Here is an 18,057-nt window from a genome sequence, read left to right as displayed (position 1 = left end):
ACAAAATTAACCTGAAAAATAGAGTTTGAGAATATTTATTTCCTTCGGATAACCTAATGGAAGTTTTTTCGTAAAAAAAATTATTTAAGAACTTTAATTGCGTTTAGACTATTTATTTGGGTAGCTATTGTTATGTAATGTTTTTCTTTATTAAATTTGTCCAGCCTCAACGTGGAAACATTTCGCCTCTGTTATATGGTGGGGCAAATATGAATAATATAACATTCCTGAGGGCCGAGCAATTTGTTCGTAACGGCAGCCTTTGTTTTAACGAATGGACTGTGAAACAAACGATATGTTCACTTAAAATTTTCCTGGAAAAGTTTTCAGGAAAATAAGTGATGCTGTCAAAAGAAAGGTAGAATGTTTGTCATCGATACTTTTTTTCGTCTGTAATTTTTCTAATTGTAGCAGGAGTCAAAACCAACAATTAATCCAAAAAATGTTGAAAAATTGCACTGCGAATGAAAATGTTAAACGGTGATGTTTTTTCAGACGATCGCTTTCCAGCGGACAGTTCAGTTGAATTGGTCATCTCTGATTCCAGACAATTCCAGTCAGGTAATCCAGTCATACAGATCATCACCTTCAGTCAAAGCAGATTTTATTTGGAGACTTAATTAAGCGAAATCGACCTCAATGACCAATTTCTGATTTTTTCTGTAACAGAAAATGAAAGTTTTATGATTATGAATTCTGTTGAAAAGGTCAGATACTATATGTAAATATTCACGAATTATCTAGGAGAAAATTTAACTATTACGCAATAAAAAAATGAGTAGGAGAAAATTGCGGCGAGAGGGCATTCGAAAGTTTCAAAAGTATTTTTTTAGATTTTGAATTATGAAAATACCAACTGAATATTATCAAAATTGGCTGGGCTGCTACAGATCACACAATACGGGATCTCTTTATGTATGCCAGTCAAACTTGACAAAAGATATAACAAATCGAAGGCAAAGATATATGCCTAAGACCTGTCTGTGCTATAAGTCTCAATTTAAAATAGTTGGGGGGCTGAAAGTATTTAATTTATAAAAGAGTAAATATAAAACTACAGCTTACTAATTACCAGTAGTGTAGTGATGAAATGGAGGTGAGCTGCTGGGCGATCGTTCACTTGGGTGTTTCTTCAGTTATGTTATTTGTCGAAAAAGAAAGTTATAAAATTAAATCTGGAATTATTTGTCTAAGTTATTAAACAATTTTGTTCGACTATTTTATTGTTAAAGTGAAGTTAAATTTTGAGAAAAATGAAAGCAGTTGTCTGCTGCTTGTTTCTGGAAGTGATTTCTGTCTCTCTAATTTTATTCCGTCCCACTTCGCTGAGAGAAACAATTAATTCCTCTCAGCTCCGTTTGGGCCGATAGGGAGCGAATCACAAACTCACGTTCATAGTGAGGTGCTTCTTAATTTTCCTATTGGCCGAGAAGGCAAGAGAATTAACTCTTTTTTATCTCACGGAAAAATTATTGAAACTCCAAAAAATAATAAAAATCTAAAAAGCTGAGAGCATCAATTATTGATTTCGTAGGCGCCTGTTTTCTGCTTTTCCCCTCTTCTAAAACCGCAACAATTATGGTTTTCTTGGGGGCTTTTTATGAGTTTCTATTGTCTTTTCCCCTGAAGCAATCTGCTTCATCTTTATTGAAATTGGGGGGAAAGATCTGCATTGCAACTGTCAAAAGCAGAAGTAATTTAAATCAAAAGAAACTGTGGTTTTACAGGCCGCCTACGTTCAACAACGTACATTTTCTATCCTGGATATAAGCGAGGAGATCCAGGCCTAAAGTTGTGTTATTTAAATAAGTCGAACTGAGTTGTTTAAATACTTGTGTACTGGCAGTCTTAACAAGCGTTAGTTTATTTAGCGCGCGGCGAAAGAATGGTTAATTAGCGCCTAAATACGTTCGCTCTAATGCGGGATTAATTATCCGTTCATTTGTAACGGCTCTCGTAATACTACAATATACCCATTATTAATTTTAGGCTTGAAATCAGTGAACAGCTATACTTCTACTCGACCCAACATTATCAATCTTTCAAACATTCACTGAACCGAAAAATGAGATGTACAATATTGGGCAATTTACAGTCAAAATATGAGTCGACAAGATGTCTTTTCGTGTTTTTTGAACAAAATAATGAAAATTGAGAAATCGGAATTTTTTATCCTGATCGAATTCATCTCTGAAATGAAGTTTAATTTTTAATAAACTTTCGTCAAAAATGAACATTTTGCTAAATGATTCTAACTCAAACTGAACATTTTGCTAAATGATTTTGCTGATGATTCACTATTCATTTTCAAACATTCTGTTGAACTTGTCTATCTATAACATTTTTTAATAGGTGACGAATTGTGCTAGCTTGTCTTTCTCCAAGTTGTTTTATTGTTTGTATAGGTGACGTGGATCTGGGCACAGTGTTGCCTGCATCATCCAACATGCCCAGCAGCAGTTCTGGAATCAGAAGTACAGAGAGTGTCCGAGAGAACTCATTCGTATCCACTGGTTAGTCCACAGTCACTATGTTGAAGCATATTCTTCAGCTGTCCCTGGCTTTAGAAGCAATCATAGCTAAGTTTGGAGCAGCACATTAATTATTTAGTAAACAGTTATTGTTATACTGTTATAACTAAATAATTAGTACTTAAACAGTACCTATATTTTGCGACAATACCTTGTTCATGATCAGCCAATAGGCAGAATTCTTAGAGACCTCAACCTTGTATTAAGAGCGGGCCTCTGATAACTATCTGATCACGGAGGAACATTAAGCTCGGGAAGTAGGTTTGGCGCATTTTTTTCCGAATCCTTTTATCTGTCTTCTTTTCTGTACCTTTACTCTAGCAGTGAACAACAAATAAGATCAGAGAAAAAGTCAAATTTATTCATAGCTTAGTCCTGGAAGATTAAGTCCGGGGATCTTTGCGTTTTTTTTCTTGTAAATGCAGTTCGCAATCTCGAAGGCTGAGTTTTTTTGCTATACGTAGAGCTGTGTTGCTACATTTAGTGGAAAACAAAGAGGCTCAGTAATATGCGTTTGCACATAAAGTTCTGACCCCGCTCATCACATTTTTGGCTTAATTGTCTATCAAATGAGGAACAGATGAAACAACCCAAAAACTAAAGGATTTTTCAAAAAAATTGGTCTATGGACAAGAAGATTACCTCCAACGCAAATAATCTGGTGCAGTGAAAAACGCCGCATTGGATTGATGCGTTCTGTCATTATTAAGAAAGCGAGGCAAGACAAAATACAAAATCAAACAACAAAAAAAAACGTTAATTACATCCAAAACTTTATGTCCATTTAAAAAACTTAATAACAAAGTCAAGATAGCGTCAGATAAAACTCAAACTAAAAAAAATTATACTTACTTGAATTGATATGGGACCAGTCTATAATAAGGTTCGGTAACAATTAGACAAAAAAACAAAATCAGCAAATTTTTAAAAAATTTGTTTATATTTTTTAAAGACAATTAATTTCAAAAGTGACGAAAACCTTTAGATGTCAGCTGAAAACATCCAAACGTTCTACAATAACCTATGCCTCTAAAGCCTCTATAGGAGGGCATTAAGACCTGTCACTGTTAAAAAAAAAGCTGTCGATGCCGTAAAGCCACATTTCGCCCCTCAAAATTGTTTGATTGTGACATCTTTGATGAAACCAAAAATGTGGTATATGACCTCTCCTTATTGAGAGTAGGTAAAAAGTAGACAAAAAAAGAAAAAGAGGAAAAATAAAGAAAAAGTTTCGTTTTTTTTTCGAAAACAATTATTTTCAAAGTCATGAAGGCCATTAGCTACAAATTGAAATAATTAAACAGGTATGTTTATTAGTCCAAAGGAAACGTTTGATATGTTTTTTTTAAGAATATGTCTTAGGTCTACAAAAAAACCTCAAATATAAACATAAATCAAAAATTAATGTTCTTTTTGCGAAAAACCCATGTCCAAGCCAATAAATTCATAACGAATTCTTCAAAAACATAAGATTTTTTACACTTACACCTTCCCATGACAACAATGCGACATGTAATTAACGACACTAGGTAACAAATAGACAAAAAAAGTACAAAAATGCGAAATTAAGGAGTAGATTTTTAATTTTTGAAAACAATTGTTTTCAAAGCCATGAAAGCCATCAGCTATCTTCTCAACTCAGAATATAGGCTCATTTTTTTCTCCATAAAACACTAATGAAATCTGTCATTATCCAGGAAAGTTCGTACGACTAAGAAGACAAATTGAAAAGGATAGTTAAAGACAAAAGAAAAAAATAATTTCTTCGAGAAAGTTGTGTCTAAGGCGTTAAAATCATAATCTATGCCTCTAAAGACTTTTATTTGTTCTTCTGTGCCTCATTTTGAATGTCAATAAGGTAATATTTGAACTATCATTATTAAGATGATGTGATAAGATGAGAAAAAGACGTGAAAAATGCCCACCTCCTAAAAATAAAAGAAAATTATGAAATCTAGTAGTATCCAAGCCAGAAAACCATAACTTAACGCGTAAAACCGAAAAAAAAATTAAGTTTTTTTTCAGTAGAAGGACCAGCAAGAAAAAAGCATTCTTTATTTGCTGACACCAAGCTACAAGTTGGTCAAATAAAGAGAAAAATGGTGGCAAACTTCAACAAGCCATTGTTTATCTAAATATCAATCATTTTTCAAAATCAAAACGACCATAATTGATCGGGTAAAGGAACTAGATACATTTATGTAGAACTGCTTAGGAAGCCATTTGGACCTATCAACAGTGAGGTTTGATTTGATCTGTTCTTTTCTTTAATTAATATCGAAATTTTTCTTCAAAATAAAAAGACCGACTGACAACAATCAAAATTACTTTTGGATTGGAACAGTGCAATAGTGGACCAAAACCAGCATTGTTATTGCATGTCGTCCAGTAACAATACTCAATTGTTTTGAATGTCATAGATATAGATAATTTTTTAGTTAAAAGATCAAAAATAAATGCTGCGTTTTCAAAAATCATAGATTAAAGTAGGCAAAAAACGACGAAACATCAACTCCAGACTTCTCTTGGAGGATGTGGAAGTAGCCCTAGTTCACTTTGCAATATAGAAAGAGCGTGCTAGTTGTTATTTGGTGTTTACTTCAGGTAAATTTATTCAAAACGGACTAAAAACGCCTATTTCGGTTCATGAAAGAGTCTGAATCTTGAAATAATTAGCCAAAATTTTATGCGAAAAAAATTGATCAAATTAGTCAACAAGACTTTTGTCTTTAAATAAATCAACTCTACTATTGTTAAAAATATTTACATATTTTAGAAAAATTGACAAAATTTTAGGCAAAAATTCAGGAAAATGTGAACGAAAGTAAAGCAAATTGGTCTTATATTATTCACAAAAATTAAGACCACGATAAATCGCTCTAGAAAACGAAATTTTTTCCAAAAAAATTTTTAATTACATATTCTACGCTGGGCGGGTTTTTTAATGATACCACTCAAATTTGTGTTCGTTCAATATATCGATCAGTCAAAATTGTCTGAACAAAAAACCCATTTGAGTATATAGTTCCTCCCCCCTCGAGAGGGTCGGAGCAATTAGGTTATAGTTCAATCTCAAATCTTCTTTAATTGCTAATCCACCTCTAGTAAAAAGCATCTTAATCTTTTGATGTTTCTTTTTGAGCCATTGATTCATGAAATAATATGCAAAATTATTTCATCGTATATATTTTACCAGTCAACAAGAAATTAATTACTGCCTTCAGAAAGCTGTTTGAATTAAAAATCAAATACAGGGAAATTTGCAGTGAGGTTAAAGCTGCATGTAACTTAGCTAAAACAAATTTTTAAGAGCAAAAGATTGTAAGTGAAACTAATAATACTTCTTCGATCAAGCTTGTCAGAAAAATAAAAGATGGACCGATGTTTCATAAGCTATGTCAATTCGGAAGCAAACGCAGTACTATTGAACCAGCTGCTGAAATGGTAGGAACTATACGATATAAAATGAACAATAATGAATCATCCTGTTGCGTATTTCTTGACCTCAGTAAAGCCTTTGATCCTCGCGATCTTGAGATTATACTAAAAAAACTGGAAATATCTGGATTTTGAGGTCAATTTTTTGGTTTTCTGAAATCACACTTAAGTGAAAGAAATCAGATCGTTTTCATTGGAAACTTTCAATCAATAACTGCCATGAAATTCGCTGTTCCTCAAGGGTATGTACTGGCACCAATTTATTTTTATTTACCTTAATGATCTTCCGGATGTGTTTGAAAAGAGCAATAAAACCCTGTTTGTTGATGATACGTCAATATACTGCTCTCTAAAAGAAGGAAACCAAAAAATTGAGGGAGATCTCCAAAAAAACTGCAACTGGATTGTTATACTCTTGTGATGCGAACTGAGATAAGAGAAAACGAGAATTCGTTGACAACCTTTATTCAAGTACGTAAGGCAGATCTGCGATTGATCACTTCGCCGTCAACGTGAGTTTCTAACTGACAAGGTCAAGTACCTGTCTTACATAGCGTCCAACGTGGGACGAATGACTAAGTAAATAAGCAATAGAGTACATACGTAAGGCGTAAACATACTACATTCAATGAGGTATTAAATCACTGCACTAGATAGGGTGAATGGTAGTACGCATGTACCACATTTCCCCCCTTTGAGAAAACGAAAAGTTTAATGCACGTAATGTACAACGATAGTAGCTAAGTAATGATAATGTTTTGTACTCCAATGAGTTTCACTAGGTATTTAATGAATGTTTTAGTTGTTAAAGTTCTTCGGGGTTTAAGTATCTCGCGTATTCCCCTAGATTCTCTCTTGTTTCCCCGACTTGTTGTGGATGCGTATTGTCTGCTATTGGGAGTGCGTTGTAGTCCTGCGTTGTGAGTTGAGCGTCTTTCATGGGGTCGGTATGTGCCGTCCTAGGTGGTTGCTCTTGTGCAGTAGATTGGGTTGTAGCCATTAGGGTGTCGGACGAAATTAAGTTAATTTGGCCTGAGGGCGACTCTTGTTGCTGGTGTTCCATAGGGGGTTGAAAATTTGCTGTGCCGGAGTATTGTTTCTTTGGTGGCGGGGATGCAATGTCTGATGATTCATCGCTCTTTGTGTCCTCCTCTTGGTGTATGCCAGGGTATTGGGCACGCCCTTTAATTCGGTCACTTTTGCGGGCTGGAAGGCCTGACATATCAATTTCAAAGTCCTCGTTTGGGTCAGAGGAGTTTTCGTTGGGGTCTGAAGGGTCCTTGTATTGACTTTTCTGCCACGTTTTGTCCAGATCCTGTGAGCTTTGTGACGATTGCCTTGTTCTTGCTTTTGTTTGTTTCCCTTTTTTGGGTGAAGGGGCATATCGTTTTTTTGTGGGGACCTTTGTTCGGTATACTTTTTCCAGGTTGGACTTGCTGTTTGGTTCTTTATGTCTTTTGTCTCTCTTTCTAATCGTCCTTGTACCGAGGATCTTGTCTAATTGTGCTTTGCCATGATTTTCCATCTGTTGCTTAAACTTTGAGTGGTGGTTGCTGACCGTCTTGCGTGCAACGAAGTTGATCAATGGTATTTTCCGTTGTTCCGCGGTGCCGAATTTGGCCACGTCTGCTTTGTTTAGCACTGTCTCTTTTTGTCCCGGAACTTTCAGGGTAAGTGTCGCGTCCGTCGTTTTTACTAGCACAGTGCCTTCTGGGACGGCGTCGTACAACCCTTGCAAGTTCTTTTTACTTCGGTTGATGGCGTTGGTCTTTCGCGCTAGTTGAAGTTTCGGGCTCTTATTCGCTAGGGGTTCTTCGAATTTTGAAGATTGCAGCTGGAACGTTCGTGGTATCTCTCCTTTGTCTAGTTTTGCTTCATTGAGCTTTTTGGCTTTGGCTGCCTTGACTTCGGCGTCGCTGTCAAGATCCTCGAGTTCCCACCTGTCATCCGAGATAAGATCGTCTTGTCCAATGATGTTGTTATCTAAACAATTATTTATTGTGTTAGACCAATCTAGGTTTTGGCGGTGGGGTTTAGTAGTAGCATTTGTAAGGGCCGTGTTCGGTTTTCTACCATGGTGGGCTTCGAACGGAGGTACTAGTGTTGACTTTTTGCGGCAGACCCGTAGTTCATATGTAATTTGGTTTAATGCGTTTTTGATATTGAATGGCTTCTGGTGGGGGTCTAGTTTTATACATCCTAGTCTGCGTTTTACGGTTTGTATGAGTCGTTCGACGAGACCTATTGGTCGGTGATCGTTGGCGGGGGCGTATATAATGTTTATGTTGTGTTTGGCACATACTTGTTGGACTTTATTGCCCTTTAGGCATCGGGCCTGATCAATTCTTAGATTTCGTGGGACCCCGCGTTGTATTATGTATTTGTTCAGGAATTTTTCTATATTGGGTCCGTTTGCATTATTATACATTTTAAGAGTAGGCAGTTTTGAGAAGCGGTCGATACATGCTAGAAAGTAGACTTCTCTACCTGGCCGTCGATTATTGGTCCACCGAAATCTATTTGTATCTCCTCGTTAGGTTCGGAACATGGGGGTAGGGGTGCCCATTTTGTTTTCGGAATAATGCTTTTTAAGTTCTTACCGAATTCGGTACACGGTCGGCATGTTTTGGACTTATTGATTAGGTCGCGATTAATAAAGGGCCACCATAATCTTTGACCTAATTCCGTCATACCCCAAGCGCCGGGGTGGGTTGCATGCAATACGTCCATCACCGGTTCTTTCATGGCATGTGGGATCGCCAGTTTGTTGTCCACTAGAATGCAACCGTTGTGAGTACTGAGGTTGCGCCACTGACCATGAATTTGTTTGCATAGTTTCCTGCATCTTTCCTCGTCGTTCTCTAAGATGCAGTCGCGCACTTCTCTCAGTACAGTTTCTCTGCTTATCATGGCTGCTATAAGTTTACTGTTGAAGATGCCCTGGATTGCCTGTGTGAGGTCCCGGTCTTTTGGATCACTGTTGGAGGATGGCTGGTTGATTTGGGTCGGTGATTTTACTGGGCTGAGGCAGTAACTCATGGAAAAGTTTGATTTGGCCGGTGATATTGGGGGAGTAATTTTGCTGTTTTTGTCCATATTCGACAAATTAGAATTAGTTGAGATTAAAGTGGGCTGTTGTTCTGTGTGTAACAAAATTGGCAAATGCGGTTTGCTTAATGTGTGCTGTGTGGTTAGCTTGTTTTGTATGACGTCATTGTCTGTTGTGCGTTCTCGTTTGTTTTTGTTTTCGTTCTTATTGCGCAGGCTGTAATTGTGTGGCCTAGATAACCTTTATAATTCGATGCGTTTCGTTTTCTTGCTATTAGAATCAGCTAAGGAATTGTGCTGCGTGTGATTGGTTTGTACTTTAGTACTTGTGGAATCGTGGCACGATTCCGTGCTAATTTTATTTCTGTCGTAATCGTTTGACGATTCCATGATGTTATTTTTGTTTGTTGGATTGGTCGGTTGTTTTGTAGTTTTTGTGTTCCTAAGCTTTATATTGTCTTGTGTCGTTATTTTAATTTTTCTGGGTCGTCCCCTACGCTTGGCGATCTTCTCAATTTCTTGTTCTGTTTCTATTGTTTTCTTTTTAGGTCGGCCTCGTTTACGCAATATGTTTAGTGTTTCCTTTATTATGTTGATTTGTGCTATAATGAACTCATCGTCGTATTTGCTTGGGGCCTTTGGTAAATCATTTGGGTTTCGAGACATATAGTCTGCTAGTCCCATTTTTGAGCCTGGAATATGTTCGATGGTGAATGTGAATGGGATGAGCCGGTCACACCATCTAGTTAGCCTGCTTTGATGTATTTTTGATGAACGTTCTTTGAGTAACGAGAGTAAGGCTCTATGGTCAGTCTGTACTGTGAAGTTGTGGCCTAATAGATAATGTTTGAAGTGCTCTAGTGCCCAGACCACGCCTAACAGTTCTAATTCATTTATGCTGTATTTCTCTTCTGCTTTGTTTAAGAATCTTGAGGCATAGGCAATCGTTACCCATCCATTACATGTTTCTTGTTCTAGTACTGCACCTAGCCCTCCCCGAGATGCGTCCGTTTTGACTCTAGTCTGTCTGTTGACGTTAAAATGTGTGTTTTCTGTAAGTTGTCGGATGTTGTCCTTTATTTTGTTAAATGCATTTTCATGATGTTCTAACCATAAGAATTTTGTGTCTTTTTGTAATAATTTACGAAAGTCTTTGCATAGATTTGCTAGGTTAGGTATAAATTTTGTTAAGTGGTGGATACTGCCGAGGAATGATTTAAGTTGTTTTTGCGTTGACGGGCTTTTTAAATTTAAGATTGCTTGTGTCTTGCTGACTATTGGCTTAATGCCTTTATCATTGATTTCGTATCCTAACCAAGTAATCTTCTTTTTCGCAAAGTGACATTTGTCTATGTTTATTGCCAGGTTTTCTTCGTCTAATCTATTTAGGCATTTGAATAGTTTTTCTTTATGGTTTTGGATGCCTCCCCCTGTTACGATGATGATATCATCTAAAAAACTGAATGTGTTCGTTAAGTTTGATAGTGTTATATCGATTGCTTTTTGGAATTCAGCTGGCATGTCTGTGAGGCCGTAAAATCCTGTATTGAATCTATATGTTCCAGTAGCTTGACCTCCGATTATATTGAAATTACAATGTTTTGCTGTATCCTTGTTTAGAGGAAGTTGGCTGTACGCGTAGCGTAGGTCGATGGTCGAGAATAGTACCTCTCCTTCGTTGGACGATTGCGTGATGGTTTGCGCAATGCTGTCCATTAGGCAATCGATATTATGCATCTGGTATTTATTTTTGTGAATTGCCTTGTTTATTGTTTTTGCGTCCATGGCTAATTTTACAGAATTGTCCTTTTTCACTGTTATAACAATTGGGGAAATGAAAAATTCGTCGCTGCACTTGTTTAATTTTGTGATATGGCCATTTTGTTGTAGTTTTTTCAATTCTTCTTCTACCTGGTTTTCGAGGTGTAATGGTATGCGTCTGCCCTTCTGATGTATGGGGGTGAAATTTGTTTTGAATTTCGATTTCACTGTATGGTGAATCGAGCGTCCTATTCTTGACGTCAGGTTTTTGTACTTTGTTGCTATCTCTTGTTTTAGGGGGCACGTGGATGTTGTTGTTATATTGAGTATGTGCTTACCTTCCGGGCTGCTTGGACTGTGTTGTTGTAGTCTAATTCCCAGTGCTTGGAACAGGTCTCTCCCAATTATTGGTCGGTGGTTGTTTGGAACCACTATGAGATCCGCTCTGCCTGCATTCCAGCCATTACATTGTATATCACTATACAAAGTTCCTTTGTTGATGATGGGGTCATTGGTGTAGCTGCGAAGTTGCGTTGGGTTCGTAGTCTTGCTCCACCAGCTGTTGCTGTCCCTTACTTCAATTTCCCCTGCCATCCGTTCTGTGACCAGGCTGGCTGAGCTTCCTGAGTCTACCATGACCCAGTATTTACTATTCCCGAATTGGATCTCCAGTTTGGATGGGGTCGACTTGTCGTTTCCTGGGGAGAGCATGTTGACTGTATAGTCATCTTCTGATTCTGCATATTGGGATTGTATGTCGTTTTCAAGTGAAATGTTGTTGACATTTTCGGTTGTGTTTTCTAGCTCACTATTTTGGATTTCGTTTACTCTTTGATTATTCGTTGGTCTGTTTAGATTAGACTTACACACCTTAGCGAAATGATTAGTCTTATTGCAGCGTCTGCAAACTTGTCCCATTGCTAGGCACTTTGACTTGTGATCCATCGTCCATGGTGATCCGCAATTTCTACAATTGTGGCTGGCTGATTGACGTCCTGATATCTGAGTTATGTTCCGCGTCGGACGATTTGAGCCCCTGTATCGTGAACTTGATATCGTCATTACCTCGTCTTGCCTAGTTGGTATGAGTGTTCCCATTGTTGGTTGCGCGTGCTTTGCTTGTATAGCGAGTTGGCTTCGTGCCCCGAGTTCTATACCAATAGCTACCTCTAGTGCCCGCTCTGGGGATAGGGTAACCTTTAGAAGTTCTTTTTGTATCTCGTGGTCCGTCATATTAGCCGTGAAGATATCTCGGAGTAATTCGTCTTCCAGAGCTCCTAGTTGGCAATGCTCGGCTAGTGATCGTAATGCTGAGTGAAATTGCTCCATTGTCTCTCCTCTTTGTTGTCGTCGTGTTAGTAACAAATAACGATCGAACGTTACATTTCTGGGTCTTATAAAAGTCGATTCTAGTTCTTCCCATATCTCTTTAGTTGTTTTATTTTCGACACTTGTATGGGGAAATTTCCTGCTATGCATTTTCCTGCCCTCCATGCCTAAGCTAAGGTACAGTAGTGATTTGACTTTTCTGTCCGCGATGTCCCAAGGTTTATCTCCGCAAAGGACTCCTATTTGATCAATCATGTTGCATTCATTTTTCCATCTTGTGATTGCTTGTTGGTAGCGTGTGAGTCTTTCTCTTTCCATTGTCTGGGTTGGATTGTTGACAGGTGCCTCTTCTACTGGCTCGGGGGGGGGGGGGGGGGGTAAATGACTGATGTCGGTTTCTCTCTAAGGAGGTCTTCCAATTGAATGTTTGTCTTTGCGACGATAGCTAGCTTCACTTGGCTTCTCCATTTCTCCCAGGTTATTGGGGGGTTGCTACTGGGTTTTTCCCAAAATGGTTCGAGGCCCAACATGGTTTTGCCTTTTGAATCTGACTGCGCCATGTTATACTCTTGTGATGCGAACTGAGATAAGAGAAAACGAGAATTCGTTGACAACCTTTATTCAAGTACGTAAGGCAGATCTGCGATTGATCACTTCGCCGTCAACGTGAGTTTCTAACTGACAAGGTCAAGTACCTGTCTTACATAGCGTCCAACGTGGGACGAATGACTAAGTAAATAAGCAATAGAGTACATACGTAAGGCGTAAATATACTACATTCAATGAGGTATTAAATCACTGCACTAGATAGGGTGAATGGTAGTACGCATGTACCACATGGATGGAAGAAAATCAGCTAAATATTATTCATAGGAAAAGTAAATTTTCGGAAATTAACTCAAATAAAACTCAAGGCTTTTTTAAAAACCCAGAACTTATTAATATTACATTCTGAAAAGTTAAAAGATTTGCGTGTTTCTCATGACCAAAAACTTTTTTTTGCCGATCAAATAGAAAAAAGACAAAAAATTGAAAGGTGAAATTGTTTTTACAGTTTCAAAAAGTTTTCAGTCGTAAAACTCTTGTACTCTTGTACAAAACATATGTTAAACTAATTCTGCAGTTTGGAGTCTTAGTATACGGCACTGTAAATATATCTGAACATTGGTTAAAAAATAGTTTGGTCACAAAATTACATTTCAAGAAATAATATTCGTCTTCGAAAAATTGAAAGCCCTTCGATGGTCATGGAACACCTGAAAATTTTCAACACAAACGGACTCCACCTCTTTGAACAAATTGTGGCCCTTTCCAAGGTTTTTAGACAAGGTTCATCAAACTATTTTTTGAAAGATACGATTAACAAATTTGAATTAGAAAAGGTTTTAATTGGATAGGCTAGAGAGATTGAGCTTAAGCGCTTAGTGCAATCGAATACAAGCAACATAACTCTTTGGTAATTCGAGTTCGAAGGATATTCAATGCTCTTGCAAAACTGGACAACAAAATAATAACAAAAAATGTTAACGGTATCCGACACAAAACTTCTTTTGTTCTGAATATATCTAAAACTTACACCGGTGATGTGCAAGCTTTTTCATATACGCAAATATATATGCACTTACATGTTTATATGCACAATTTTATGGATGAACTTAAGTAATTTGGTTGACAATTTAATTATATGACAACATAAACCCATTAAACAATTTGGTGCAACATATTTGGTTAAACTTTGCGAAAATACTTTTAAAATCTACTACCATTTCATAACATTGCAATATTATCATCGAATTTCAAACCCGAAAATGCTCTGCCCAAAATTTCAACAAACTCAAGCCATGCATTTACTAAAGCGAAAGATTCAGGTAGATGCACGTTCAGACTTGGCTTCTAATATGACATATCTTAAGGTGGGTAATTTTTTGTTGAAGTTTTATTGCTAAATTTCCCGCTCAAAACTAGCTATTGTTTTCCGCTCAAGAGATGATAATAAAAATTTTAGGAAATGATAGGTCTGTAGACTCTATGGTTAAGTTTTTCTCTATCTAATAAGAATCGGTTTTTTTTGTTCCAACCCACTTGATTTGCGTGTTTCTCATGACCAAAAACTTTTTTTTGCCGATCAAATAGAAAAAAGACGAAAAATTGAAAGGTGAAATTGTTTTTACAGTTTCAAAAAGTTTTCAGTCGTAAAACTCTTGTACTCTTGTACAAAACATATGTTAAACTAATTCTGCAGTTTGGAGTCTTAGTATACGGCACTGTAAATATATCTGAACATTGGTTAAAAAATTGTTTGGTCACAAAATTATATTTCAAGAAATAATATTCGTCTTCGAAAAATTGAAAGCCCTTCGATGGTCATGGAACACCTGAAAATTTCAACACAAACGGACTTCACCTCTTTGAACAAATTGTGGTGCTTTCCAAGGTTTTTAGACAAGGTTCAGCAAACTATTTTTTGAAAGATACGATTAACAAATTTGAATTAGAAAAGGTTTTAATTGGATAGGCTAGAGAGATTGAGCTTAAGCGCTTTGTGCAATCGAATACTAGCAACATAACTCTTTGGTAATTCGAGTTCGAAAGATATTCAATGCTCTTGCAAAACTGGACAACAAAATAATAAAAAAAATTGTTAACGGTATCCGACACAAAACTTCCAATGTTATATATAACCTTAGGGATAATTACATACGATGTAACCAATTCCTTTTGAAACAATTCTGTTAGGGGTCAGTAAATTAACTCTCCAGGTTATGCTTCATTTTTTTCAATGTTCTTGAAAAGAGACATCACTCGACAGTTTCCGACCTTTTTTGTCTCTCAAAAAATGTCTCTCAAATGCTGATTGTACAAATGCTTGGTACTTTTTATACTGCATTTGAAAATTCAGATCTAATGTAATCTAGATTATTTTCCCAAAGATTTGTTCAAAATTACAGAAAAGGCAGGAAGACTGAAAATATTGATAACTCCAATAATGATATTAGCGAAAATGACGTTCTATAGTTGCGTTTGTCTTGTACATATCTCTTTGCCGGTACCAAAAATCAAAAGGAGAATTAGCTCTCAATTGTATGTAGCATTCGTGCCATATCCTAAAAGACGGGAACAACGCATACTGTGGATTTTTATTGCGTTAAAGTTTTATCAATTTGTAAGCAAAAGTTAGGGGCGTATAGCTCTAAATGGTTTTCTCAGTATTTGAATTAACAAAATACGAAATATACTGAAACATCTTAGCGTGTTTTAATTGCGAATTTGTGATCAAAATCTTGTGTAATTATAGACCGTTTAAAAATTGAGTTATGATTATCGAGTATCACTTTCTCAATTTGGTCTAATTTAGGTAAGTACCAATCTCAGGCCTCCAATTTTGATTGTTTAACAAATTGGTACCGGATCTACGGTAATATTCCTCTCCCAAATTAATCATAGCATCTTCAGTGTCCACGGTGACATCATGGCATCAACTTTTGCATCTGTAAAGTTTTCTTTTGTTCTGAATATATCTAAAACGTACACCGGTGATGTGCAAGCTATTTCATATACGCAAATATATATGCACTTACATGTTTATATGCACAATTTTATGGATGAACTTAAGTAATTTGGTTGACAATTTAAATATATGACAACATAAACCCATTAAACAATTTGGTTCAACATATTTGGTTAAACTTTGCGAAAATACTTTTAAAATCTACTACCATTTCATAACATTGCAATATTATCATCGAATTTCATACCCGAAAATGCTCAGCCCAAAATTTCAACAAACTCAAGCCATGCATTTATTAAAGCGAAAGATTCAGGTAGATGCACGTTCAGACTTGGCTTCTAATATGACATCTTAAGGTGGGTAATTTTTTGTTGAAGTTTTATTGCTAAATTTCCCGCTCAAAACTAGCTATTGTTTTCCGCTCAAGAGATGATAATAAAATTTTTAGGAAATGGTAGGTCTGCAGACTCTATGGTTAAGTTTTTCTCTATCTAATAAGAATCGTTTTTTTTTTTTGTTCCAACCCACTTGTGGGTTGGGGGGGGGGGGGGGGACTTTATACTCAAATGGTTTTTTTTCGTTCAGTCAATTTTGGCCGATCGATATATTCATGGTAGAGAGTTGAGACTAGAATCCCGTCCAGCTTAGAATATAGAATTAAACAGATTTTTGTGATTTTCGTTTTTTTTATCGGGAGTTATCGAGGTTTAAAGTTGTGTGAATAGTAGAAGGAAATCCGTTGATATTTTTCGCATTTTCTGTATTTTTTTACCAAATTTTTGTCATTGTTGCTAGAAATTGTTAAAATTTATAACGACAATGTTGTTGGTTTTAGTTTTCAGGATAGCGGAGGCTTGCCTATTTTGGTTTTATCCGAGATTTTTGGTTTATAAATTTTGACAAGTTTTTCGAGTTTCAGACCTTTAAGTCAAAAATGGCTCAAAATACGCTTTTGTAACCAACTTAATAGACCTAGCATCTCCTGTCACAATCACTGGAAACGACAAAAAAGGCTTATCCTACTTTCGCTTTCTATAGAACTCTTCTAGAATTAAAATTTTGCCAGTTTTTTAAAATATTAACTCTAATATACAAAATGCAAATATATTTTTGGTTTTTTAAAATTTTTCATTTGCCAAATGATCTATTTTGTAAACATAAGGAATAACTAATTTTTTCTTGGATGCGCAACAAAATCAGGGCTAAGCGTGGACTCATCTTGGATTCTTTCAATCAGTAAAAATTCAGATTATTTTGGGGCGCGGTCTCTATCAAATAATTTTTTTCATTTTATTTTTTTATGTTGATTACAGACTGGAATGAGTTTAAATAAAGACTCAACTTTTGAAAGATTTTATTCAAAATAAAATGAAGCCAAATGAATATATATATATATATATATATATATATATATATAAATATATATATATATATATATATATATATATATATATATACATATATATATATATATATATATATATATATAAAATGTCATTAGAGGAAAGCAGATAATCTTTATGGGTTTGACGATGTGTTTTCTTAAACTTTAAAACTTCAAATGGTTTCTTTTGTTTTGCCTTCATCTCTCATTTTTTTGCACCCTCATGACCCCAACTGGGTTCCAAAAGAGCTATTAGTTAACCTATATGATGCTTTCACATTTTCTCTGATGCCTCTTATGATTTAGAATTTAATTTCTTGAAGAGAATGCTATTGAAGTTTTGAATTATGCCACTTTGTCTAAACTCTGTTGACATGTAGCTTTAGTTTCAAAATTTACAGGGCAAAATTTTTTCCAAGTGAAGTGAGAGATAATTTCTATATTTGTTTTATATTTAGCTAATGGTTTTTTGGCTGTCTTTTCTGTTTTTTTTTCTATTTGCATAATTTTGAGGTTGATATTTCTCCCCTTTTCGAATTATAACGTTAACTACAGCTCCAATTGTCATTGAAAGAATGCTCAAAAGATTTTTTATCGTTTTCAATGAATAGCCATAGTTTTAACGGCTGCGAAGCCGTTCTCGCGCAAAATTTTGTTAGTTATTTTGTTTATGTGTCTGCTTGTCGTTTTTTGTTGTCGTACGGCCTATTCTTGTCAATTGAAGGCCTTAATAGCTTCTATAAATATTTAAATGAAACTAATTAATTTTTTTTCAATTTTTCCCTAACGGCTTTAAAGCTTTTCCATTATTTTTAATGAATATATTTTTTCTTCCCATTTTTTGTTCGCATTCCCGTGAACAAGTGACTTAGTCTCAATATCGACAGGGCTCAGGATTTTTCAGTCGCTCCAAACAATATTTTGGTGTTAGTTATGCTTTGACTGATGTCTAAAGAAATTAGAAATGTGCTCTCATAACAAATTCGTGAGTTGACAAGACTGGTCAATGTTTGTGGTTAATTCTGTTGTCGTTTTCAGAAAGACAATTTACAAAAAAG

At 35.9% G+C, this 18,057-nt stretch overlaps 1 protein-coding gene across 7 annotated transcripts in view; it reads left to right on the top strand.

The window, feature by feature from the left end:
* Positions 1–18,057, top strand: part of LOC142344876 (uncharacterized) — a 187,936-nt gene that overhangs the window by 79,406 nt on the left and 90,473 nt on the right. For all 7 annotated transcript variants that reach the window (XM_075396915.1, XM_075396914.1, XM_075396913.1 and 4 more), the window contains 2 exons: positions 496–561; positions 2,406–2,513. In XM_075396915.1, coding sequence (XP_075253030.1) covers positions 496–561; positions 2,406–2,513 — 174 coding nt within the window. The remainder of the gene's footprint in view (positions 1–495; positions 562–2,405; positions 2,514–18,057) is intronic.

This window comes from Convolutriloba macropyga, chromosome 8 (assembly GCF_964194025.1).
Source record: "Convolutriloba macropyga chromosome 8, txConMacr16.3, whole genome shotgun sequence".
NCBI classification, from domain to species: Eukaryota; Metazoa; Xenacoelomorpha; order Acoela; family Convolutidae; genus Convolutriloba; species Convolutriloba macropyga.
The sequence above is the reverse complement of the archived record's forward strand: the minus strand, read 5'-3'. Positions and strand labels throughout refer to the sequence as shown.